The following is a 26,402-nucleotide window of genomic DNA, read 5'->3' on the forward strand; positions in this document are numbered from 1 at the left end:
AATGGCTTTTAATATCAGAAACATGGCGTGAACAGCAAGAAACACACCTGTAACATCTGAGGGAAAGACCAGCTTTGATTTGCTTCACGCCCTCCTGCTCAACAGGTAACCAGAAACGTCTTCATGTTTGTCACCGACTTCTACAGAGAAACGACCGCAAGCCGTTACTGCAAACGCTTCCTCTGGTGTACTGCATGCTAATTATCTTGTAGCTCTGTCAAGTATAAAGTTAACAAATATAATCCATCTTCAATCTTAAACACCACCTACTTACATATCCAGCACAGGTATGGATCTGGAAATCATAATTTAATCCATAATTAAAATACAAAGTGGAGGCATCAGTGTCAAAAAGAACTTTATTTTTATTATGAAACTTCAAAAGTACCATAAAACTGAAAACTCCCATAATGAACAAAAATACAATATCTAAAAAAATGAGATTACACTGTTCTAGTATATAACATTGAAAAAATAAGAACCAAAAATATATATTTAAATTCAAATGGCCACAGTTTCTAAACAAAGAAATGTGTATAAGCAGAAATATCTTAAAACAAGTTAGTTGGCGAACAATAAACAGAAAATAAACTTAGGAGTGAGTGTATCGATGTATGTATGTGTGTGTAGTATACCTCCTACCAATCCCCAAAACTCAAAATACCAAGGTAAATGGAGAGTTATACGATTATTGGATTAATTTCACTGGCCCTTAAACAGCTGTCTTCTAACTATATTCTAGATGTTAGCATGAGAAGATGTACTATTAGTGAATGCACAGCAAGGTTAAAAGACAGCTACAATCAAATACAAGTTTAGGCAAGTCATGCTTAACATCAACAGAATGACAAACTAGACAATAAACCTCCATAAGCCTCGGATTCCTCACGACATCCAAGAAGAAAAGTGTTAAAAGGTCCGCACTCTTGAGATTGTCCCACAAATCTACCCTAAAACACCTTCATCCAAGCAACAAATATTTTGTGCTTCAGGTCATCTGTTTCAGAATAAATACTAGCAGCGACTCAACTGTGTCTCAGGGCCTCAGTCTTAACTAAAGTATCCACAGTGGCGTTTCACTTTCACATACATACTGACTAATGGCTGTGGCTAAGGATGACCCTTTGCAAGGAAGTGGCACAATAAGTCAAGAATTCTAAATTTAAAGGCTTATTTTAGCAGAAATGTACTTAGAATATCTTTTTTTTTTTTTAATTATACTTCTTAATACCAATCCCACTTCCCAAAATAAAAACAGGCTTTAATATAACCGTCTCTGAGCTTTATGTATGACCCATTAGAACAACTAGCCAGCACGGTCTGAACTGCAAATGCTGAGTTAAGGCCTTTAATAATATTTGTAACACCTGAATAAACAAGGTAGAAATCACTTCTATTTACTTGAAAATTTGATTCAATGATTTCTGTGCATGTATGAGCAACATTTCAGAGCCATGACTGGCTGCAGATCATAACGTGCACACACACACACAACACATACGCAAGTATTTCATTCAGACTAGACGCAGCATTTAGAAATGGCATTCACACTCCCAACCTCTCACCACATTTGTTTCCCATTTGCAATTATACAAATAACTGAATTTGTTATGGTTTACAGAGTCAAAAATATACTAAAACATATTAAACAACTTGCAGAGGTTATAGATCGCTTCACTGGGTGGTATAGTGGGAGCCATTAATTATAAATTAGCATTATAAAATAGGTTGTATGATACATTTTTTAAAGAATTTCACAAAATTCATTATACAGTTTAAAAATACCAAGGAAAAATCAAAATTATAGTCATTTATACACACATGCAGAAACACATTGCCCGGGGGTTTAAGGTGTGGGCTGCTGAGAAAAGTAAAAATAAAAAATATTAATAAACTAAAGAAGGCTGATTATTACAGTATGAAAACTGAGGTGACTTTGGCCCCAAGAGCAATTCATCTAAGACATCCTGCATTTGGGTGAGCCGAGGTGTCAATTAAGGATGTAGGCCGCACCTTCAAAAAAAACCATACACATCAAACAACGTATTCAATATGATATGTTATTCTGGGGTCTGCTCCATTGCCCATGTAGGAATCAATATGCAGTTCCCGGGTTAAACAATTTTGCATGCAACTTAACTTTATTTGTAAATATTTAATTAGCAGTGTGTCTTTAAAACACTAAAACCTTTCAAATTTACCATTTTAATCACTTAAACAGATTTTCCATAGTGATACGAACTCTCAAAATTTTTCAGTAAAAATCTTTAATATCAAAAAGACAGTAATATTAAAACATTTGTATTTATTTTTTGCTTTCAGACCTTGGAATGCTAACTAAAAATAATTTGGAGGTAAGATGATCCTTCACACCAGCTATGCATACTGTGTGTTAATGTAACAGTGTCCTGTTTGTGTAATTTTGTGATAGTCCTAACAAAACATGATGAGGAAATAAGACACACTAGATCATGTTTCTTTACAAGAAGGCCAGTCTCGGCGCCCACAGGCAGATCTAGACTCGACATCTTGCTGAGGCATTGAATGGGCACCAAGACCAGCATAGTCAGGCTAATGTCCCAGTGTGCTGAGGAATTCTCGACAGTATCATGAAGGAGGGGCATTCTGGTTCTGGTATATGGAGGCCTTGTCCTTCAGTAAATCCAAACATAGATGACAACTCCAGCTCCCTAAAATGGTAAACAAACAAATTAGTAACTTCCATTGTTTCTTAATTGTTTCCATACTTTTACATCTCAAAACAGGATTTTGGTGGTATTTGGTACAGTATTTTGTAATCCACTATACATGAACTTCACATTATATTGTAATGAATACTCTCACCCCAAGTACAAGAGTTACACACTTTTTTACAAATATGCCAGGAGGTAACAGAGAGCAAATATCTGCTCATGTGAGCTCAGCTTTCAAGTGAATTCAGTTGGTTTATAGATGATGTACAGATTTTCTATCTGCATTTAACATGATCAGTCTGGACAAGTGACTAACCCACTGTAAAGGATACAACAGTTATTAAGGTAGGTCTTAATTATTAAGCAAATGGTATTATCCATGGAATTAATTTTGTTGTTGAAGAAAATGTACTCCATCAATTTTATTAGATATCAAACCTGAATGACATAACCATTAACACAATTTTTAGTTTTTTTTTTTTTTTAAATATGCAATGGGCAATAGCCACTCTTCTTTTCAATAACTGCCATGTGCCTTCCCTCCATTGAGTCTGCAACCACAGCCTCCCAAATGTTGCTCAAAGATAATTATTGTCCTCCCTACTGCAAATCTCACATTTGAAAAGGGAAAAGTCTTTAATAAGACTTAAGTCAGATGAGGATTATTATTTGGTCATCTTTAAGGCCTTTGCTGGCTAATCAAGCAGTGGAGTACTTGGATGCATGTGATGGACCACTGTCCGGCATGAACATCATGGCCTTCTTGAATGCTACCGACTACTTCCTGCATCACTCACAGAAATAACTCTCAGAGAATTGATTTTCAGTTGATCTTCTGCCCCAGAAGATCTTTAATGATAGCAGTCCGCCTGACTTGAACAGGTGCCCTGTGTCCATTAGTGGTCTAGCCACATGCCCACACATCTAGTCCATAAAAAAAAAGTATTTATTTTTTTTGGGCAAATCTTGATACCTCAACTTGTGAATTTTATTCAGTAGTGGTCGTGTTTCAGCACTCTTTACTGTCAGCCATGTCTCTGAGAACTAAACACCTTGTACTTCTGGATACTTCAGTTAGGCTGCAGTTCTAAAATACAGGGGGGTAATGGGTTCCTGGTAGCTTCATGTTTCATTTTTTGCAAGTCTTTTGTGGTTAATGTAAACCTTTTCTTCATCACGCGTTTTTTGCAACCCTGCTTACTATAAGCAACAGAATGTTTGATCATTCAGTGGTCACCACTTAATAGTGTAACACTTCTGAAAGGCATTTTATAATTTTTCACTTTTTAGTGTCAGGTAAAATCAATTAATTTTATCCACGGTAACAAAGTTGCCTAATAATTACGCACACCTTAAAATAAGGCGTTAATCACTTTAATCCACACAATCCCTCATTAAACAATTAAATAGTACCCAAAAACAATCACATCCAATAAGCATTCAGGTTCATATGAAGAAAAAAAAATCCAGAAAATTCAGTTAACTTTGCTGATATTAACTGAAATCTTAACAAAATAATTTGGTTAACATTTGTTTTTCCTTTCCCCTGGAGTGTGGAGTTTTCTGTTACATAGTCTTGACTTCCTTTTTTAGTGTACCATTGCGGTGAGGGCAGCATTCTATGTTCACCTGGCTCTGATACTCGGCAACACTGTTCATACCATGTCACCAAGCTTTGAATGCACAGTATGAATCATTTTACTACATAAATGGTTTAGAGTATGTTAAAATAGGTAAACTATTCTAAAAATAAATGTGTACAATCAGTGATCAAAAAATTTTGAGTATGAACCTGAAAGATATTCTACAGTACTGATTTTATAGGTCACCAAAATTAGTTTAATACTAAAATGTGAATTACAAGTGTCCAGTATTTGTGGCTTATTTTTATGTTGAAACAGGAAACACATAATATCCACTGTGGAAGAACAGAAGAGTGAAGGTGCAGCCAAGTCACAGGGGATACACAAACCAGTGTGTTTCTTTGTGCCAGTCCCAAGCCCAGATAAATGGGGAGGTTTAAATCAGGAATGGCATCCAGTGTAAATTTTTGCCAGAACAATGTGTGGGCAACAATACAAATTTTCAAACCGCATCAGTCGAGGCCTGGGTCATCAACAGCCGCCACCAGTACTGTTAGCCAACATGGTGCTAGGGGAAACTTGAGCTATTGTTGGCCGAAGAAGGAGAAGACGACAGGGGAGATGTGTCCAGAGGCAGCAGGAGAAGAGGAAGATAAAGAGAGCAGACCTGAGGGTAGGAAACTTTAAATGTTGGAAGAATTGCTGGTAAGGAGAAAGTTAGCTGATATGATGGAGAGAAGGAAGGTTGATATATTGTGTGTCCAAGAGACTAAATGGAAGGGGAGTAAGGCCAGGTGGATTGGAGGTGGATTCAAATTGTTCTATCATGATGTGGATGGGAGGAGAAATTGGGTAGGGGTTATTCTGAAGGAACAGTATGTCAAGAGTGTTTTGAAGGTGAAAAGAGTGTCAGACAGAGTGATGATTATAAAGCTGGAAATTGAAGGTGCGATGATGAATGTTATTAGTGTATATGCCCCGCAAGATCGGTGTGCAATGGATAAGAAAAAAGATTTTTGGAGTGAGTTGGATTAAGTGATGGACAGTGTACCCAAGGGACAGCAAGTGCTGATTGGAGTGGATTTCAATGGACATAGTGGTGAAGGGAACAGAGGAGATGAGGTGGTGATGGGTAAGGTATGGTGTCAAGGAGTGTAATGAAGGTCAGATGATAGTGGATTTTGCAAAAAGGATAGACATGGATGTAGTGAATACATATTTTAAGCACAGAGAGGAACATAGGATGACGTACAAGAGTGGAGGAAGATCCACACAGGTAGATCATATCCTATGCAGGAGGGTCAATAAGAAGGAGACTGAAGACTGCAAAGTGGTGGCAGGGGAAAGTGTAGTTAGGCAGCATAGGATGATGGTCTGTAGGATGACGCTGGAGATCAAAAAGTGGAGGAGAGTGAGGGCAGAGCCAAGGATCAAATGGTGGAAGTCGAAAAAGGAAGACTGCAAGGTTAAGTTCAGGGAGGAGGTAAGACAGGCACTGGGTGGCAGTGAAGAGTTACCAGAAAGGTGGACAACTACAGCAGAAGTAGTAAGGATACGAGCAAGAAAGGTGCTTGGCGTGACATCTGGACAGAGGAAGGAGAAAAAGGAAACCTGGTGGTGGAATAGGGAAGTAAAAGAGTATACAGAGGAAGAGGTTGGCAAAGAAGAATTGGGATAGTCAGAGAGATGCAGAAAGTAGACAAGAGTACAAGGAGATAAGGCACAAGGTGAAGAGAGAGGTGGCGAAGGCTAAAGAAAAGGCATATGATGAGTTGTATTAGAGGTCAGACACTAAGGAGGGAGAAAAGGACCTGTACTGATTGCCAGACAGAGAGACCAGGCTGAGAAAGATGTGCAGCAGGTTAGGGTTATAAAAGGATAAAGACTGAAAAGTATTCACAAGTGAGGAGAGGGTGTTAAGCAGATGGAAAGAGTAGTCTGAGAGGTGATGAATGAAGAGAATGAGGTAGAGTGAGAAGTTTGGATGATGTGGCGATAATGAATCAGAAAGTGCAATGGATTAGCAAGGAGGAAGTAAGGTCAGCTATGAAGAATGGAAAGGCCATTGGTCCAGATGACATACCTGTGGAAGCATGGTGGTGTTGAGGAGAGATGGCAGTGGAGTATTTAACCAGACTGTTTAATGCAATCTTGGAAAATGAGAGGATGCCCGAGGAGTGGAGAAGTAATGCACTGGTACTGATTTTTAAGAATAAGGGGGTTGTGTGCAGAGCTGTAGTAAATACAGGGGGATAAAATTGAATAGCCACAGCATGAAGTTATGGAAAAGAGTAGTGGAAGCTAGGTTAAGAAGGGAGGTGATGATTAGCGAGCAGCAGTATGGTTTCACACCATTAAAGAGCTCCACAGATGCAATGTTTGCTCTGAGGGTATTGATGGAGAAGGCCAGAAAGAGTTGTATTGTGACTTTGTGTACCTGGAGAAAGCATATGACAGGGTGCTTCGAGAGGACTTGTGGTATTATATGAGGAAGTCGGGAGTGGCAGAAGTATGTAAGAGTGGTACAGGATATGTACGAGGGAAGTTTAACAGTGGTGAGGTCTGCGGTAGAAGTGACGGATGCATTCAAAGTGGAGGTGGGATTACATCAGGGATCACCTCTAAGCACTTAATTTGCAACAGTGATGGACAGGTTGACAGACGGGATTAGACAGGAGTCCCTATGATATTTGCTAATGACATTGTTATTTATAGCAATAGTAGGGGGCAGGTTGAGGAGACCCTGGAGAGGTGGAGATATGCTCTAGTGCAGTGCTTCCTAAGCTCAGTCCTGGGGACCCACTCTGGCTGCAGGTTTCTGTACCAACCAGCTCCTGTTTTTAAATTGGACTCCTGGGCTAATTAAGTGAACTGTTATTTTCCAAGTGCCGTGTCTTGGGAACAATATAGAAATTAGAAAACTAAAAAAAATAAATAATAAATATATTCAGATAACCAAACAGTTATATGGGAAGTGTTTGTTTTCCTATTTTAATCTTGATTTTCATTCTACTTTTCCAGGTGCCCTAATTGTTTTAATTAATCCATTATTTACTAATTAGTGGTTCTGACGCTAAAGTAATTGCAGCCTTTGATTATTCAGTGTTGTTTGCCTGGGTGTCTGCTCTGCTCATTTTTAATTGTCATTAATAAGATACAATGCAGGGGAAAAACTGCACAGAGAAAGGTCAAAATATAATGAAATCAGCAAAAGAGAGTTAAGCATTTAAATCTATAGCAAAATTAGAAGTATTTCTAAATGTCTTATAAAAATAAAAATCATGCTGCTGCGCTTTTCTGAATATAGCATAAGAGAAAAAAATATCAGCTAATTAAATGAGATCAGTGTTATCAGGTGTTGTTACTGATTAGGAATCTGGTTGAAACAAAAACCTGCAGCCATAGTGGGTCCCCAGGACTGAGTTTGGGAAGCACTGCTCTAGAGAGGAGAGGAATGAAGGTCAGTAGAAACAAAACAGAATACATGTGTGTAAATGAGAAGGAGGTCAGTGGAATGGTGAGGATGCAGGGAGTAGAGTTGGTGAAGGTGGATGAGTTTAAATACTTGGGATCAACAGTACAGTGTAATGGGGATTGTGGAAGAGAGGTGAAAAAGAGAGTGCAGGCAAGGTGGAATGGATGGAGAAGAGTGTCAGGAGTAATTTGTGACGGACGGGTATCAGCAAGAGTGAAAGGGAAGGTCTATAGGACGATAGAGAGATCAGCTATGTTATATGGGTTGGAAAAGGTGGCACTGACCAGAAAGCAGGAGACAGAGCTGGAGGTGGCAGAGTTAAAGATGCTAAGATTTGCATTGGGAGTGACGAGGATGGACAGGATTAGAAATGAGTACATTAGAGGGTCAGCTCAAGTTGGATGGTTGGGAGACAAAGTCAGAGAGGCGAGATTGCTTTGGTTTGGGCATGTGCGGAGGAGAAATGCTGAATATATTGGGAGAAGGATGCCAAGGATAGAGCTGCCAGGCATGAGGAAAAGAGGAAGGCCTAAAAGAAGGTTTATGGATGTGGTGAGAGAGGACATGCAGGTGATGGGTGTAACAAAGCAAGATGTAGAGGATAGAAAGATATGGAAGAAGATGATCCACTGTGGCAACCCCTAACGGGAACAGCCGGAAAAAAAGGAAGAAGAGTGAAGGTGCACAAGATTACAGCCAGTTCTGCAGCTGTGCCATCATTTGTGCTGGAATTGTCTTGGACCTGTTCAGAAAACGCTGGTTTCTCTCTCTTGCACATTTATAAAATGTGCTTTTATTATAATAGCCACAAATTAATCAAAAATATATGCTTGATATTTAGCCTGTCCATAATATAACAACAACTCAAATGTGTGCAAAAACTTTAAAGAAAGTTATAAAACTAATTTTTTTCATACTAATTTAATAATGCAAAACACTTGCATAAAGGATTATTTAAATGAATGGCATTTTCTTTTCTTGTGACTGTGTGCTTCAGATGCTTGCCAAGCTTTTTTCCCCCTTTCATTCCTGTTCTGTTCACTAACTAATAGACCCACCTACAGTTATGCTAATTATGCTTAAAACTTGTTCTTTTTAATAACTTGTATTGACTTTAGGTTTATTCTCTCCAACACTGAAAAACACTTTTGTGATCACAAGCCACACTGCCACAAAGAAGTTGCATCAGATTCTGTGTGCTACTACTTGTCTTCTAGTCTTGTCTAACAGAATGCTACTATTGTTAGTATTTGTGCTTCTCACAGTTAAATGCTCAATTTTCTACAAAGTAATCAATTCTAATAATACCACCAACAGGTATAATAATCTGCTCTCTGATACTTGTCTGATCCCAAGATGTCAGAATGTGCATCATTAACTGCACAGATTGGGCTTTTTTTTTTTTTTACTCAAATACCATGACCATTTCAGTCAACTCTAGCCAATGTATTATGTGGCAGCACATTGCTTATTCACAAATTCACAATGTTTTAGGAACTGGAGGCATAATTGAATAAATTGTATGGAAATGGGTAGAGTACATCATGTGTAAGCAGATTTAAGTTTTCTGTTAAATTAAAAAAAAATATATATATATTAATACATTCTTGTCTATTATGGTGCTGGAGAGGTGCAATGTGACCTCTCTGTACTGTATATACTACATTTTGTAAATGAACCAGTACACAATGATAAATCAGCAACACAAAAAGATGAATTCAAAAACAAATTCCACGGCAACCTTTTGAAGCAATATCACATTAATAATCTATATCTAATCAACTCTACAGAAACTTAAAACTGAAGTTTTCATGAATTTGTGTTGGTTACATGCAATGTCAACTAACATACATTAGGTAGACTGGTTAACTGCATGACGGTCTAAACCTTCAAGTGCAGTTGCAACAGCAAAAGATTCAACAAAGAATTTTAGTACAAACGGTTAGTACTGTGGTTTACAGTTTTTAATTATATGGCTGCTTAAAGTCAGTAGCATAAAAAGAACAAGCAATAAATCAGGCAAGAGATCTTGAAGTTCTATGTTTCACAGGAGTTTTTTACCTAACCACATGGATGAGCAACAGTAGACCAATCTTGTTATCAGTCCCTGAAGACGACACAGCACGATTTAACCATAAGCAATAACTTACTTCCAAAAGACAACACACTGGGTAACCAGTGCAAAGAAACAGACAGCTTCAAGTTCTGGATGAATGTCAAAGGCAAGCCTGTCACAACATATGGCATTTTGCCAAGCTGCTAACTCGATATATAATCCTTCAATTTTGACATTTACCCTGCAAATGAAGCTTACTAAAAGGAGTATGTGGATGAAATGAAGAAATGAAAAAGAAGTAAACTTAGAAATGTCTGGCTGACTTGAAGTTGGTTTCTGCCTTATGTTCAATGTTGCTTAGATAGGCACTTGTTTCTCATGACTAAGAGCAAACAGGCGAGGAAATGGATAAACTAACTGAATATATGTTGTATGGAGGAGACTTCATATTTATTTATTGGTAAGCTGAGCTTAAGTGGAACCATGAACCATGTACAAAAAAAAATTACTTGTTCCAGAGAATCACTACAAAGGTGATTTACAATAACTGCACAAGGTTTTTTCATATTCTGTTTATGTACAGAGAATAACAGTACAGCTTTGTTTAGTGCACACTTTAGACACAAAATGTGTGTTTGAACATTGAGCTGCTTTTGAATTATGTCATGCAGTGTAACAATGTACTGTCAGGCGTTTTCACTCTTTTCTCAGGTTTTTCATTGTTTTCTACAATGCACTGCACCACCCTCAGAAGTGTATCCCAGTCTTGTAACAGCAAGCAAGTTGCACCATCACTGATGTCACAAAATGCTTTGGCATTGGGACAGTATAGGGTATAAAACACTTCTCCATTAGAATGTGACAATAACAAAAAGGAGTGTGTCCTGTTGAACTGTGGACCTCTGCATGATGTCTTTACACACTTTATCACACAAAGAGGATTGTTGTGCTTTGCAAAAGAAGCACAGAATAACAAATAAGGAGAACAGTTATGTTCATAATGCAACAGAAATACCATTCCCAATATCCATACATGTTGTGTACAAATAGGTTTATACGGTCACTATTATCATCAGAGTATACAACACTTTATCATCATTAGCTGGAAGTCTCTATCCACTACACAATGAATATAGTATGTGAAAAATACACACCTTCTGGGGGTTCAGACATTGGTGGGTTTAGGCAGTACATGTGATATCCACGGTCACAGTCATCACAGAACAGCAGCTGGTCCTAACATATATAAAGAAAGAGAAAGAAAAAAAAGGTCAAGTGCAACTAAATGTTTTTTCAATTGAGAACAAGTAAGTTGCAGGCAAGCACATTGTAATTTAGTATATTTTTTAAAGATTTTATAGTAGAATATGAGAGTTCCTAAAATAAATAGGCAAAACTGCAGCTGCTCACAACACTTGTTAAAAGATTTATTTGTGCTAATAGTTGCATACTACAGATTCCTGCGCTCCTTGCCTTATAAATGAACATGAAGGTGCTGCTGCTAACCTCTGAAGGATCTCAGGTTCATTATATAGTTTACACTGGAACAGATGAAATTCCATTCATTACAGGTGGGTCTTTATGGACCCATAAACTCATTTCTAATTAGACACTCTAAGCTAGAATATAAACAAAACAAAAAAAAGCTAAGTTTCAAAAAACAGCCTTGAAGCATTATCTCGCCATATTAAAAATAAACCACTTGAAATCTGTTGGAATTGCTGCTGTTTTCAATGAAATGACTACAGAAAGCTCTAATGCAAAGATATGGAAATACTATGTGAACTGTTACTTACAACAAAAGCAAACTTGGTGAAATGTCAAATCATATGTGTAGGATGCAAGGACATAAAAGTAGCCATACGCAGTACTAATTGTGAAATTTAATTAAGAAGATTTTGTCAGAACATTTCTATTAACACCTAAGTAACAAAGTCAATGCTTACATCATTTTCAGAGGTCCCACAAATATTACAGCATTTGCATTCAATACACTGCCAACGATATGTCTTGACTGCTGCCATCATGACTGGAGTAAACTGAAGACAGGATGGGTGGCCTGTAAACAAAATATGCAAACATGAAATGCTCTGCACATTAGATACAATATACCATTGATAAAATATTTTAAAAAGTGCAAAATAAATCTGGATATTTAAAAAAAAAAAAAAAAGCATACCTGTAATTGTTAAAAATGAAAATATCTATAACAACATTTTTCAGAATAAGACGTACTCACCTGAACGTCCACAGTCAGAACAAGACACAAGTTCTTCAGCTTGTCCTGTCTTATGGTTGATTTTAGAGTCACCCAAGCAAAAATCACAATAATTATTTGGAAGTGCCAAACCATCTGGACCCTTTTTAGCTGAAATAACATTAAACAGTTAATTTTCTGTAGTATTTTAATTATCCATCATTACATTAGCACTTGAGACAAGTTTCAGATCATTTACTTTGACATGTAAGTATATAACAAACATATTTATACATAAGCATTTACTGTAACTTATACACTAGACAGACAGACACTTTATTAATCACCAAGGGGAAATTCACATACTCCAGCAGCAGCATACTGATAAAAAACAAAATTAAAGAGTAATAAAAATGCAGTGCAAGTTAAAAAAATGCAAGGTGGAGAGGGCAAGACAGGTAGAACAGTCAATAAACATTGTATAATGTTAAAGTCCCGTCCCCCCCCCCCCCCAGATGATCACGTGGTCCATGAAGGGCCTGGTCCTCTTAAAATCTACCTCCAGCTCCTTGGTTTTGCTGGTGTTCAGTTGTAGGTGGTTTGAGTTGCACCATTTAACAAACTCATTGATCAGGTCCCTATACTCCTCCTCCTGCCCATTCCTGATGCAGCCCACGATAGCAGTGTCGTCAGCGAACTTTTGCACATGGCAAAAATGTCATTTATATACTGCTGTTTACATTCTAGGACAGTCTGAGACACTCCTGGGAATAATGAATGTACCACAATATGCAAGTAACTGCAAAGTGGAATCTGAAAGGTGGACAGCTCAGAGACAGACTATGTACCCCAAACAAATAACATAACTACTACTTAGGTAGTTGAGCAATGAGGAAAAAACCCGAAATCATGAATAGATTTAAAAGTAGATCAACAAGTTTCTTTTCCAGAGCACTCCTCAGGACTAGCCCTGATAACTTGACGGGTTTGACTTTTGCCATAGGGATGGGCTCCTATGTGTGCCTTCCAACAACCAATGAGCATTTAGCTACAAGTTCAATGGATACAATATAACCGCAAGGAAAAAAGGGAAACAAGTATTTTGGACTATGTAAACAGAAGAGAGGCCGATTATCCAATGTCTCATGTTTGTCATACAAGTATCAAATAAAAAAAATAAAAAGTGACAAGACTATCTTCACCCTCTTCATCTGCACTAGCATACCTGAAAATTATTCATACTGCCACTTGCACTGTCAGGCAGCATGTTAACTGGCTGTTAAAAAGCCACAAGCTTGCTATACTCTGGAAACTTGAACCTCTGGCAGAAATATCATGAGCAAGTCATGTAACCAGTCATCTGATGCAATTCAAAGTCTTGGTATCTAACATTAGCAAAGCAATAACACCAAGCAACTGCAGTCATTAAGTTTGACATATTCTCCGACTGGAAATTGTATAGTGTGCAACTGCCTTGGACATATATAAAATTAGTTTGAGACTCTATGAGCTTTATTAAATTGTTCCTTTGTGGACTGTTAACAGAATGAGGATTACTTAGGTCCTTATGTTGTGTGTTTGCACTTTTCTTACACAAGCAAAGAAGGTGCACCTCATCTGACTATATGCCACTGATCAATAAAGCAAACATTAACACCTTTAGAAAGCAAAGAGCCCTCTCTGTCTTTCAATTGTTTGGTCAGATACCCTCTCTGTCTTTCAATTGTTTGGTCAGATACCCTCTCTGTCTTTCAGATGCTCTGTCCATCTTCTCTCCCTCTCAACAAACTGTAAAACTACGTACAATGCAACAGAAAGCAGTATATGAAAAAATAAATTTATATATACTGTATAATATTTATATATATATATATATATATATATACACACACACACATCAAAAACTTGGATTGCAAGCAACTTGGTCTGCAAGTGTTATTTTTTAATAAATTTTAACTTGAAAAACGAGCAAGGTCTTTCAATATGAGTAACATATACGCTTTGCTGAGCATCACAGGATCACAACTGAGCAGATGGTGGTTCTCTCTTGCTGCAGGATTGTGGGTAATCGTCTCCCATGCTCGGTCTCAGTCAGCGTGCCTCACTCATATAGTTAACATCCGTACGAGCATATACTGTTTGCTATAGCATTGTGACCGTGTGTGTGCCTAAAGCATTTTTTAATTGTGTGTCCAAGTGTAGTGACTATTCTTTGGTAACCGTACTAAATTAGGGAGATGTGTAAAATGTGGGAAAGAGTGCAAAATTTTGTAGAAAAGCACCACCCGAATTAGGCTGTAGCAGTGCGAGCGATTAATCTGTTTAACGACAATGCAATGTCACATTTCCGCAAAATCCTCAAAAGGAAGCAAAAGCAACTGTCATTGGATAGGTTCCTTGCTAAAGTCACAAAAAAAGAAAAAGATTCCAGTGAGCCAACAGATAGCAATGATTCCGTTAGTTATAGTGAAAGTCACCCTACACAATAACCTTCTTCCTCTTCTCCTCTCTCATTTCCCTCACACCAGACATGATTCTTTTCAAAGGTAAAGTGCAGGTTAATTTGTTTGATGTATTTTTACTTTATATTTTGTATTAATCATTTTTATATGAATATTTTTGGGTTGTGGAACGAATCATCAGAGTTTTCATTAGTTCTTATGGGGAAATTCACTTTGATATACGAGTGTTTTGGATTACAAGCACGTTTCCGGAACGAATTATGCTCACAAACTAAGGCACTACTGTATATATATTTTTATAAAAGTCACACTTACATTTTTGCTCTTCCAGTCTAGGGGCAACAGGGGTGCGTGGTTCAGAGTCCTCTTTATCTTCACCCTCTTCATCTGCCAAGTGGGAGTGTGCATAGTGATAGCTGAGTCCTGGACGGTTCTTATAGCGTTTCCCACAAACTAATGGATGAAACAAACGAAAGTTTCAAACAGACAAGTTCTAAACAATATTCTAAAGGTTATACTTTGCATTCTAAACTATTATAACCTCAAACATTTATCAATTATTAAATATTTTTCAGACGTGTTAAAAGTCAATAAAAGTAGATCTCCTACAAACATCACATGACAAAAAAAATAATTTGTTAAAATTTAAATAAAAATAAATGCATGGAAAAAAATTAAGATGAATAAAAAAAAAAAAAGACATGAATGGCAAAAATAGTGAACTTATTCTTAATTTAAAATCAGCCTATTTTGATTTTGACTCATTTTTCATTAATTTCCCAGTTACCACAGAATTACTTCTTACCATCAAATATTTCAAAAGGCCGCTGCTCACACTTGGGCAGGACTAATGCTAAACTGTATAGTACATAACTAACATAATTATGTTTTTCAAAATAATTTAACTATCCACACTTGTAGAATGAATGAACAATTAGTGTTATATTTCCAGTGAAAGTCAGATATTAGATAAAACAGTTCTCTTTGTTCCGATTTCAATACTCGTTATACCTAGCTATCATCAGAAAGCTGAATTGTCATTCTTGCATGCTGAAATGTGTTTAGATAATATAGTTACATATGCATTAGACATTACCAAAATAATGTGTTTTAATATCTACAACAAATCAATGAGGCATCATCACACATTAAATATAAAGCTTCAGTTCAATCAGACTCATCAAGAAGTGCATCCTCAATAAGTCAGGAACTCATTGTTTATTCAAGTTATTACCCTTTGATGCAATGATACCATAAAGACTGCAAATTGGGGGAAAAATATAAGCTTCAAGCACTTACCATACCATAACACAAAACTTAATGGTACTATGTTAAAAATTCAATGTACACTATTACGCCAACACATAAAATGGTAAAATCACTAGGTCAAACCTTGGAGAAAATTAGCCATCAAAAGTATAAGCATGCCATAAACAAAGTTGACTGTAAAAGCATGTGAAAGTGGACTGTGTGCAGTGTATTTAGAATGCACATATAATTTTTTGAAAGTAAAAATATCACAAATTTATTTTTCCTGAGGAGAAAGCAGAGCAATGTTAACCAAAGAAGGAGCTAAATGTGCAGAGAACCACATGTTTTGAAGCCTGCTTGTTTTGTAAAAATTGTTAGTCTAACTGTTTAGGCACAGAGCACTCATGAGCTTTTTGACATGTGTGCTGAGGAGCTCTTCAGTCAGACTTTTGTAAATCTCACCAAATGGGAATCACAGAGCAGTAGTTTCCTCAAACTGCTGCTCATCTATAATCATGTCAACACTTACAGATACCTTTTGCTCACAGGTGACAAAATTTGCTTGCACAATCCAAATTTCTTGTGCTTGGAGGGTACCCTAAAGCTCTATAGTTTGAAAATGAATAAACAATATTAATAAGGTGTATTAATTATACATCATTAAACAATGTATTGTTACAGCCACAGTCATGTGCATCCTGGCCTCACAGATCATTCTATCCATCAAACTGAAAACTACTTCATCATGTCCAACTTCTGAGGTAAGGTGGCAAGCAATAAACAAACCAAACATAATAGAAGAGCGCACTGGCAAAGTAACTTCCTATCCCAATAAAGCAAAACAACATATTATATGGACTGTGAAGCAACCATGTGGCTTAAGACAGCTGCACAAGATTTCTGGGGGAAAAAAAACAGAATATACCAGGATATTATACACACCAATCAGTCACAACATTAAAACCATCTGCCCAATATTGTGTAGGTCCCTCTCGACCACCATAACAGCACTGAGGCATGGACTCCACAAGACCTCCAACGGTGTCCTGTGATATATGGGACCAATACTTTGGCAATAGATTCTTAACTCCTAAAAGCTGCGAGGTGGAGCCTCTATGGACTGGACTTGCTTTTTCAGCATAATCCACAGATGCTTGATTAGATTGAGATCTTGGGAATTATGAGGCCTAGCCAACACCTTGAACTCTTTGTCATATTCCTCAAATCATTTCTGAATAATTTTTGTAGTGTGACACGGTGCATTATCCTGCTAAAAGAGGCCACTGCCATCATGGATACTGTTGCCATGAAGGTGTGTATGTGGTCTGCAACGATCTTTATGTAGGTGGTACGTGTTAAAGTAGAATTCAAATGAATGCCAGGACCAAAGGTTTCCCAGCAAGACACTGCCCAGAGAATCACACTTTCTCTGCTGGCTTGCCTTCTTCCCATAGTGCATACTCCTGCCATCTGTTCTCCAGGTAAACAACACATACATACCCAGTCAATCAAAAGAGGACTAAAAGAAAACATGCTTCCTCGGACCAGGCCACTTTCTTCCATTGCTCCATTGCCCAGTTCTGATCCTCACATGCCCATTGTAGGCACTTTTGATGGTGGAAAGGAGTCAACATTGGTATTCTGACCTGTCTGCCGTATGCAGCCCCATGCACTTTTCAACAATTTATAATATATTAGCTCTTCTCTGGGATTGTATCAAAAAGGCTAGCCTTTGCTTCCGAAGTGAGCCTTCTAAACCCATGACCCTGTCAGTGGTTCACTGGTTATCCTTCCCAGGATCACTTTTGTAGATACCAACCACTGAATACCAGGAACAACCCATAAGACCTGCCGTTTAAGAGATGCTCTGACTAGTTGTCTGGGTATCACAATTTGGCCCTTTTCAGAGTCACGCAGATCACACTTGCCTGTTTTTCCTGCTTGCAATACATCACCTTTAAGACCTGACTGTTCACTTGCTGCCTAATATATCCCACAGCTTGAGAGGTGCCATTGTAGCAAGATCATCAATGTTATTCACTTCACCTGTCAGTGGTTTTAATGTTGTGGCTAACAAGTGTATAATATGCAAGGAGACTACATCAGAGAAAAGTAAATTAGGAAAATAACACACAGGTAAAAAGGTGTCAATTTTCTAATCCACTATCACCTGTCTAAACGCCAGGAAGTGCAACTGATGTTTACTTCATGCTAAAATGGAAAGTAATACAAAAAGACTACACCAAACTTAAACACTATTACCAATAAGTGTCTGTTAAAGTGCTACATCAAACATATTTGTATTTAATGCAGATTGAGGTGATAACATCCACATTTGTCCTGCAATGATGAAAGTGCAATTAATTTTATACATTTCACCTTTATAAACAGAGAAAAGTAATCAGCAACAGATCTACAGTTTCAAAAGTTTAGTTATTCAATTTAACTTGTGTACTAATTAATGTTTAGGATTATTTAAGGATGTATCATTGAACCCTATTATACACACACACATACCTTACATGAATACTGTCTTGTAATTTTTATTCCAATCATCTCAATAAATCAGAACATGAGGTATTAGCAATAACAAAAAAGATAAAATACTGGCAGACATGTGAAATGCAAGATAGCATACAAGGTAAACACAAAGTAACCATATTCAGAATATAACAAGCATTTAAAAAATGCTGAATGACATACCGGAGAATATTACTTTTCATGCTGACCAATCAGCATTGAACTCCTAACAACTGCAGTTTTGAGAGTATCAGCACTACAGTGTGAGTAGCTTGCCAGCAGACTTCAGAAGTCAAAAAAGGCAAGGGAATCTGCATCTCCATAAAGTTCGTCAGCAGCAAGAAGCATGAAGTGCTCTAAAACTTCCTGGTAGACGGCTGCGTTGACCTTGGACCTCAGAAAACACAATGGACCAACACCAGCAGATGACATGGCACCCTAAACCATCACTGACTGTGGAAACTTTACATTGGACCTCACGCAACGTGGATTCTGTGCCTCTCCTCTCTTCCTCCAGACTCTGGGACCTTGATTTCCAAAGGAAATGCAAAATTTACTTTCACCAGAGAACATAACTTTGGACCACTCAGCAGCAGTCCAAAGGCGAGACGCTTCTGACGCTGTCTCTTGTTCATGAGTGGCTTGACACAAGGAATGCGACAGCTGAAACCCATGTCTTGCATACGTCTGTGTGTGGTGGTTCTTGAAGCACTGACTCCAGCTGCAGTCCACTCTTTGTGAATCTCCCCTATATTTTTGAATGGGTTTTGTTTCACAATCCTCTCCATGGTGCAGTTATCCCTATTGCTTGTACACTTTTTTCTACCACATCTTGTCCTTCCCTTCGCCTCTCTATTAATGTGCTTGGACACAAAGCTCTGTGAACAGCCAGCCTCTTTAACAATGACCTTTTGTGTCTTGCTCTCCTTGTGCAAGGTGTCAATGGTCGTCTTTTGGACAAATGTCAAGTCAGCAGTCTTCCCCATGATTGTGTAGCCTACAGAACTAGACTGAGAGACCATTTAAAGGCTTTTGCAGGTGTTTTGAGTTAATTAGCTGATTAGAGTGTGGCACCAGGTGTCTTCAATATTGAACCTTTTCACAATATTCTAATTTTCCGAGATACTGAATTTGGGACTTTCATTAGTTGTCAGTTATAATCATCAACATTAAAAGAAATAAACATTTGATTAAACATCAGTCTGTGTGTAATGAATGAATCTAATATACAAGTTTCACTTTTTGAATGGAATTACTGAAATAAATCAACTTTGTCATGATATTCTAATTTTATGACCAGCACCTGTATATTTTATTATATATATATATATATATATATATATATATATATATATATATATATATATATATAGTTTTGGCAGCCAAGCACTTTTTTTTCCAACCTAGAAGATGTCTCTTGAGATCCATTTAATCACCTCGTTAATTGCATGTCTTCCAAGGTAGTTTCAATACTGAATACTTGTAACTGGTGTCGCCCGTCGGCTACTTTCGACAGGGAGTGGAAGCAATTGTCGAGTAACAAAAATTATTTATAAGTGATTTCGCATTGAAGAAATAGTAAAAACTTGATCACTTGGGTCAATATCTAAAGAAATACACACAGCAAATGCAATTGAGAATACACCAGAATCTGTATGATGTAATTGTTACTGTGCGTCTTCATAAACTATGGGAGGTTTGTAAGGAAACAAAGCATGGAGGAAACGAAGCTGCTCTTCGGTGAAGTTGAATTTTTTATCACCGTTTAAACTGTCATAGACATGAATTACAGCACCATCATAATAGGTACACACCCAGTGAGTCACTCGTTCAGTAGCTGCAGAAGGTAATATTTGAATATGTTTTGCATTTTGTGGAATGGGCATTATAGGCATGTCAGGAGTCCACATTAGCAAAACCTTTTGAGGTTGGAAAATTGTATGCGCTGCTAAAATTTCGTTGAATTTGCTCATGTGATCTGTTGATAAATAATCATTATTTACCAACTCATTCATTGCAAAATCTGACAGTGGTAAGATCACTCCTTCCATAACACTAAACACAAACACTAAGTAGACACTAACACTAAAAAACGGCAACACCACTTGGAAGAACACTAAATAAGACAAAGTAAAAGTCTACTAAACTTCTTTATTATAACTGCTTTATTGTAGCAGGTGAGGGGAAGCTGGCACGCGCTTGTTGTTGCTGCTCCTCCCTGTTAACAACACGTTTCGCAAAATTCGCATTAATTCTGCACTTTCTTACGCTTGTTTTATTTTGTTTATTGTACATATAGTTCGTGGATACAGCTGACTCGAATTGCATGGATTTGGCTTAATATTTACAGATTTTATGGACTCCACTTTACTGGGAACAGCCGAGTCTGTGGATCACGGAACGAGACCTACGAACATTTCTTTGTACCTGGCGATCTAGCACCTCGGGATGATCTGTCTCCGTGATTATATTCGCTATGCTGATCTGCTCCCGTTTCATCTTACAGTACCCTACGACTGGGAACTGATCTGATGTTCATACTAACCTGGTTTATGGCTTATGGCTCCGGGGCGATCACGCCTGAAATTAAGAAGCGTTACTGTTTATGGCTGTGTATTGGAACATCCAAATTCTGCCTCCTCTTCCTGCTGTGCTTTCTGCTGCTTGCTATTGCCGCTCACCTACACTACCACACCCGCTTGTCCTACCGGCTCCATTGTGCTGTTCTGCTTGTACACTGCTATCAGCTAAGTATCACTCACTATTTTAGCGCTTTGAATACTGAGAAAAGCGCTATATAAATGTAATGAATTATTATTATATATTATTAAACACTAAAGTACAAAAACAAAGTAGAAAGTAACACTAAACCGCAACACCGCCGGGGAACACCGGCACACTGCGTCTACTAAACACTAAGAAACACTAAAGGAAAAAATACTATTCAGTAAGTACCGCGTCTACTAAAAAGTAAATCAGTAAAGGAGAAAGGACGGCAAGACCACGTCAGCTGCGGAGCTAAGCTCAGAGCGAAATGAAGTGAATGAAATGAGGTGAATGGGAGGGGAGATGATCACGTGACTCCAACACCCGCCTTAACACTCCGTCCCTCCAACAAACACAGCCACACGGATCCCAACTCTCCTTTATATATATGTGTGTGTGTGTTTCAGAAAGTCTTTTGTCAGTTTAAATGGCGACCTCTAATGGCAGAATATTAGAAACACTTGTAGAACTTTTCTTACATATTTCCGGGTGAAAGTTCAGGCTTTGTACTTCATTCGTTCCTTTGTTAATTTGCTGCACGTTGTGAGAATAGTTTATCCTTTTCTCATATCACTTGAGCCATTAATGCTGTGCGTCCTTGCGGAAAAGTAAGTCTATTATAGATAATTTGATATAAGGAGGTTCAAATGTTTGTTAAACTTAACACATGCATAGTATTTAAAATGTGTACTTATATGTAATGTTATGACTTAGTGTATGTATTTAATTTTGTTTACAGACCACAGCAACAGGAATTAAAGTACTTTGAGTTCAGATTGCGTTAAGTGATTCCTTACTTCAATATTTGGAAAGGGGAGTTTACAACAGCAAAGTTGTGGAACTGTGGAGTTAATAGTGGCACCTCCCATGGCCAGACATCTGATCATATCTACTGTCGTTTGGACTTTATACGCATAAATACACACACACATATATTAAAAAGTTTGGGAACCCCTCTTAATTCTTTGTATTTTTGTTTATCATCAATACTTAGTTGAGCCTCCTTTTGCAAATATAACAGCCTCTAGATGCCTCCTATAGCCTTTGATGAGTGTCTGGATTCTGGATGGAGGTATTTTTGACCATTCTTCCATACAAAATCTCTCCAGTTCAGTTAAATTTGATGGCTGCCAAGCATGGACAGCCTGCTTCAAATCATCCCATACATTTTCGATGATATTCAAGTCAGGGGACTGTGAAGGCCATTCCAGAACATTGTCCTTCTCCCTCTGCATGAATGCCTTTGTAGATTTCGAACTGTGTTTTGAGTCATTGTATTGGTGGAATATCCAACCCCTGCGTAACTTTAACTTTGTGATTGATCCTTGAACATTATCCTGGAGAATTTGTTGATACTGGGTTGAATTCATCCAACCCTTGACTTTAACATGGGGCCCAGTCCCTGAACTAGCCAAACAGCCCCACAGCATGATGGAACCTCCACCAAATTTGACAGTAGGTAGCAGGTGTTTTTCTTAGAATGCTGTGTTCTTCTTCCACAATACAAAGCATTTTTTGTTTTGACCAAATAACTCAAGTTTTGTCTCATCATTCCAAAGCACTTTGTTCCAAAACGAATCTGACTTGTCTAAATGAGCATTTGCATACAACAAGCGACTGTTTGTGGCGTGAGTGCAGAAATGGCTTCTTTCTCATTACCCTGCCATACAAATGTTCTTTGTGCAAATTGCGCTGAATTGTAGAACGATGTACAGATACACCATCTGCAGCAAGATGTACTTGCAGGTCTTTGGAGAGTGATCTGTGGGTTGTCGGTTACCATTCTCACAATCCTGCGCATATGCCGCTCCTGTATTTTTCTTGGCCAGCCAGACCTGGGTTTAACAGCAACTGTGCCTGTGGCCTTCCACTTCTTGATTACATTCCTTACAGTTGAAACTGACAGTTTAAACCTCTGAGATAGCTTTTTGTAGCCTTCCCCTAAACCATGATACTGAACAATATTTGTTTTCAGATCTTTTGAGAGTTGCTATGAGGATCCCATGCTGTCACTCTTCAGAGGAGAGTCAAAGGGAAGCACAACTGGTGGAATAGACCATCTTAAATACCTTTTCTCATGATTGGACACACCTGTCTATGAAGTTCAAGGCTTAACGAGCTAATCCAACCAATTTGGTGTTGCAAGTAATCAGTATTGAGCAGGTACATGCATTCAAATCAGCAAAATTACAAGGGGACCCACATTTTTGCACAGCCAGTTTTTCACATTTGATTTAATTTCATATAACTAAATACTGCTTCACTAAAAATCTTTCTTTGGAAAACACCCCAGTACTCAGATGGTCTTCGGAAATGAAAGACATACTACTGTTATCTTTTTTATTGAAAGCAGAGTAAATTATTATGCATTTTTGCATATTAGGGGTTCCCAAAATTCTTCATATGACTGTATGTGTGTATATTATATACATATATAAAAATGCAAAGATTAATGACTCACCCATCAACAAAACCACTATTTCCAGTTTGGTTTAAAAGCTGAAATTTCGAAGGATGATACTTTCAGGGCATTAAGTAAATTCAAACATTTCAATATTAAGGGAAAAAAAAAACACAACCACAATAGAAAAATTAAACGGCAAAATCTCAAACATACCTTGACAGGTTTGATTAAAATTTGGTTATGTTGTAGAGAAAACAACAACATTTGCAATTACGTGATTTTAAATTCCATGATAAACTTTTTATTAATCTATATTTATTAATATTATGTTACCTTACATGATCGGTGCTGCACTGACAGCGTGCTTAGTTCAAATAAAACACCTAGTAACAGTGACTGACAGGCCACACAAATACCACAGTAAGCAAGCACTGTTTTTGCAGTTGACTACCTGCACGCTTAAACAATACAAACACCGAACAGAAAGCCCAAACCCACACACCTCACCTTTAGAACACAGTGCTGCAAACACTACCTTTTCTGCCCTGGAGTTATGCCTAGAATAAACTGCAATTATTACACAGCAAGGTAGTGTCAGCAGCTGAATATGTGGTCAAACTGTGAAAAATTAGCATGAAACGGCAATACTTAATGTACAATACACTGTGATCGATTTCACTATCACATTTCTTTGTACGTCAGAGACTGCAGGACACTAAAAGATAGCCGACTGAAATTTCTAACATGAGACAAATCTTCTGATCGACAGCCCAACTGTAAGATGCAATCAGGCATCACAGCCCATCTCATACTGCATGTTAAGCAATAGCTGATGAAGTTGAAATGGTTCAGTGACTATAAATCAGGCTTAAAATTGTGCCAGTGTATGCCCAGCATCAGACAATGGCGGTTGAAATTTCTAGTCGGGAAATGCTCCACGCTCTTCACATTACATCAGTGTTGAAACACAGGGTACTGGTGTGTGTGTGTGTGTGTAATCACATAATTGCATGGAATTAATTGCGATTAATCACAATGAATATTAAATCATGCAATCATAAAACAAAAACATAAATCATAAAGTAAAAATACACTCAATCACAAAGATTAATGGAGAACAAATACAAATGAATTTTTAAAAATATAATGGCAAAGTTTAAACTTAAAACAATGACCTGAAACCTGATCTTTTAACAAAATACTACTTGAGCAAGTACAACCTGAATTCCTTTCTAATTGGCAAGTTGAAAAGAAGGCAATAAAAAAATGAGGCCAATGTATTCATTCTCAAATTGGTACGGCTTAAGTACAATTACACAATCAAAACGACTGCAGCATTTAAATGCACTGCTAAAGACCGACTTAACTGAAATACGAGGGGGAACCCAAAAATAACCGGAATTTTGTTGTTGTTAGGTTGGTACTTGTAGTACGTGGTTAGGCCGCTAGGGCGATCTAGTTACACTCCTCACAAGTCAGTCTGCCAAGTGCCATCAGTCTGGAAGGTTGTGCTTGTGTTCAGTGAATTTTTTTGTAAAAGTAGATGGCCGATTATCGTGAGCAACGCGCGGCAGTGAAATTTTGTTTACTTCTTGAAAAAAGTGTTACAGAAACTATTGTTATTGAAATGGTATGACATCCCTGAACCACCCACCCTACTCACCGGATTTAGCTCCGTGTGATTTCTTTTTGTTCCCTCGGATGAAAAATGACTTGAAAGGAAGGCGTTTTGCTGACGTCGAAGAGGTAAAACAAGAAACGACCAGAGCATTAATGGGCATTACTTCAGACGAATTTAAAAAATGTTTCAAACAATGGAACAAACGGTTAGATAAGTGTATTTCCGCCAATGGAGAGTACTTTGAAGGAGACTAATTGTAGTTTGTACAGAAAATTAAATTAAACACGTTTTAAAAATATTTCCGGTTATTTTTGGGTCCCCCCTCGTATACATCGCTTAAACTGGCATACATTTAAACTTGTGTTAAAACTTTGCAAATGCCACCCTCAATTGTTCATCACCATCAACCACCTTATAATTATACTCTAAACAACGGGTGTGCGATGAGAGCTACCTGGTGTGCCATATAGAACTGATTGTAACAGTGGACAAAGACTTTTTTTTTTTTTTAAAATTTTGGATCTTTATCAACTCAATTTTGCTGATTAACATTTTGGTGCAACAGATTGGAAACTCGATCACTTTAACCTTCCCTCCTCTTTTCTAATCAAAAAAGCAGCAATGTTGGTGGACTATTTATTGATGGAATTCCATTAAATTACTACAGCACCCATTTAAAGTTCCTAAAATAATACCAAATTGTAATAGCTTTCTGAAGTGCTCTTTTCAATCAACTACTAAGAAACTTGCTCCATGCATCTGTTGTCCTTGTAAAAAAACAAAAATGAAATTATTATTACTTCTACCAAAAAGAGTTCACTACATAGCCTGCCATCCTAATAGAATCTTTTGTTGTTGTTTTGTTTCTAGGAACTGCCAGGAAGTATTTTTTATTATATTTTTTTTTTCATTTTCCACATCTCTACAAATTTAAAATTTTTATTTTTCTACAGCAATATTGCCAATTCAAAAGTATTTTCATGTAAAATAATAAACAAATAATTTATAATCTAAACAGAAAAGCTGCACTAATATTGACCTGTTGGTTGAAACATTTTATCATTCATCCAATTAATGAAAATCCCATCACTAGGATTAAGTCTTTTCTAAATAATGTGCATCAGTTTATATAAATCTTACTACCACCTATTGTCTTTATCCAGATTACTATTAGTATCTAAAATAAGTAAAAATAGCTACTCACAACACCAGATTATCTCATTTACAATGTAACGTTCTCAGAACCACTTATCTGATACTGGGTCACAAAGGGCTGGTGCTTATACACTGCAGCAGGTCAACTGTTAAATCGGACAGGCCACACACAAGGGCTGTCAGATCAAACATCACAATTCAAATATATGTTGAATTTAT

At 37.4% G+C, this 26,402-nt stretch overlaps 1 protein-coding gene across 2 annotated transcripts in view; it reads right to left on the reverse strand.

Annotated features, from left to right (window-relative positions):
• Positions 1–345: 345 nt before the first annotated feature.
• LOC114652092 (zinc finger protein ubi-d4) overlaps positions 346–26,402 on the reverse strand; it is a 71,508-nt gene continuing 45,451 nt past the window's right edge. For both annotated transcript variants that reach the window (XM_028802294.2, XM_028802284.2), the window contains exons 7-11: positions 14,782–14,919; positions 12,047–12,175; positions 11,754–11,866; positions 10,962–11,043; positions 346–2,690 (exon numbers count right to left, since the gene is read on the reverse strand). In XM_028802294.2, coding sequence (XP_028658127.1) covers positions 2,608–2,690; positions 10,962–11,043; positions 11,754–11,866; positions 12,047–12,175; positions 14,782–14,919 — 545 coding nt within the window. In that variant the 3' untranslated portion in view covers positions 346–2,607. The remainder of the gene's footprint in view (positions 2,691–10,961; positions 11,044–11,753; positions 11,867–12,046; positions 12,176–14,781; positions 14,920–26,402) is intronic.

This window comes from Erpetoichthys calabaricus, chromosome 1, assembly GCF_900747795.2.
Source record: "Erpetoichthys calabaricus chromosome 1, fErpCal1.3, whole genome shotgun sequence".
Taxonomy (NCBI): Eukaryota; Metazoa; Chordata; class Cladistia; order Polypteriformes; family Polypteridae; genus Erpetoichthys; species Erpetoichthys calabaricus.